Source organism: Nicrophorus vespilloides, unplaced genomic scaffold, assembly GCF_001412225.1.
Source record: "Nicrophorus vespilloides isolate i.1.1-1 unplaced genomic scaffold, Nicve_v1.0, whole genome shotgun sequence".
Lineage (NCBI taxonomy): Eukaryota > Metazoa > Arthropoda > Insecta > Coleoptera > Silphidae > Nicrophorus > Nicrophorus vespilloides.
This window is the reverse complement of record NW_017096774.1, coordinates 571343-572890: the sequence shown is the minus strand read 5'-3', so window position 1 is coordinate 572890 and position 1548 is coordinate 571343. Positions and strand designations below refer to the sequence as shown.

The 1548-nt window shown below is 35.2% G+C and overlaps 1 protein-coding gene across 1 annotated transcript in view; it reads right to left on the bottom strand.

Moving 5' to 3' along the window:
• Positions 1-1070, bottom strand: part of LOC108558139 (EF-hand domain-containing protein D2 homolog) — a 17808-nt gene extending 16738 nt beyond the window's left edge. Inside the window, exon 1 of the mRNA XM_017914958.1 lies at positions 610-1070. Within this exon, the coding sequence (XP_017770447.1) occupies positions 610-779 (170 nt within the window). The 5' untranslated portion in view covers positions 780-1070. The remainder of the gene's footprint in view (positions 1-609) is intronic.
• Positions 1071-1548: the final 478 nt, after the last annotated feature.

Genomic DNA, 1548 nt, shown 5'->3' with positions numbered 1-1548 from the left:
TGTTTATACTTTTTGATGAATTTATTGAAACTAATTTGTAATTTTGAAGAGAAGAAAATATTGTTTAAAATAATTATTGTTTCATGATTATTGAAAGAAATATTCAAAAGTTACATTATAATTATTGAATTATAGTTAAAATAATGATTTTGTTGTTTTTGGTAGTTGTTATTTTTTTAAAGTAATTAATAACTGTTGTTATTAGAACTTCATTTGTATCTTTCTTACTGTTAACTATCTTTGAAAAGTAAATCAAATTTAAAATTTTAAGCAAGAACGGTTTAAAGTTAACTATGTTCCATATTGGTGAAATAAATTGTTAATAAGTTAAAGTCAATTGTTATGACTTAAAGTCAAGAAGAAATAGTTTAAAGTTAATTATAGCAACTTTTTTTGTTATTGTAATATTGTTAATGTGTTTGTTAAATATATTTTTTGTTTAATTAAATGCAATTTAAAGGTGACTCTATAAAGTTTAAAACAAAAAACTTTGTGTTAAACTTTAATGTTTTTAAACGTTTGCATTTGTTTCTTACTGCAGTTCTGTGGTTTAGAATCGATTGTTATGTGACTTAAGGTCAAGAATGAGAGAACAAAGGTGCGACTTACTTCTTGAAGGTAGTTTCGTATTGCTTAATTTCTTTCCTCGTGAATTCGTGGAACTCGGTGTAAACATTCACCACTTTGTACTTGAGCTGTACTTCGTGTCCGTTGTCGAGGGCGTCGTTGATCTCTTGTCTCCTGATGAGGACGGAGTTTAGCTCGGAATCTGCAGACATGTTCGAAGTCCTGGATGCCTGTAGGTAGGTAGATGAGGTGGTATGAATACAAGTGTGATCGTACTGGTCTGGTGCTGCGAGCACGTGTTGTCTTGAAGGCAGACTGCGTGCGTATGGTATACGAATCGTTCGCGTTGGATGGTGGAGTGCCTGTTGTAGTGGTGGTGCTGTGCCTGGATTCGAGCGCACACTATACTATCTGTGTTATTATGATGTCCTGAAGCTGCGGTTCGGTGCGGCGCGGTGCAGTGCGGTACGGTGCGCAACTCTCCTCCACCTCCGTTATCTGCTCAATGAAAGTAACGTGAACGCATGCATTTGCTGGCCTCTCTTTCTCTTCAGGTCTCACAGAATGCATTATTATAACCCGTTTCCAGCATGAGTAATGCATATTTATTATCAAGTTTACTATACGACACGAAAGCATTCGAAAGGGGTTCGAAACATGTTCTATCCCTCTTCAACTCGCTCTTCTCTACCTCCTCTCTTCTCTTTGCTTTTGGAACTGTTCCCTCTGATAGCGTGCATTCGTTGTTCTCCTCCAAGGTGAATGTCTCTCTAGCACCAATAAAAATCAATCACGTCAATTATCGGAGATTAATCTTTATTGAATCATTGCCCTTTATTCTATTCTTGGTGAAATTTCTCTTTCTGTTACCAGTCCTCACTTTTGCTTTTTTTATTGTTGTTTATTTTGCATCCATCCACGTTCATTGCAAATACTAATTGAATTTGTAACCATTTCACAACAAAAATGTAATCCTCACAA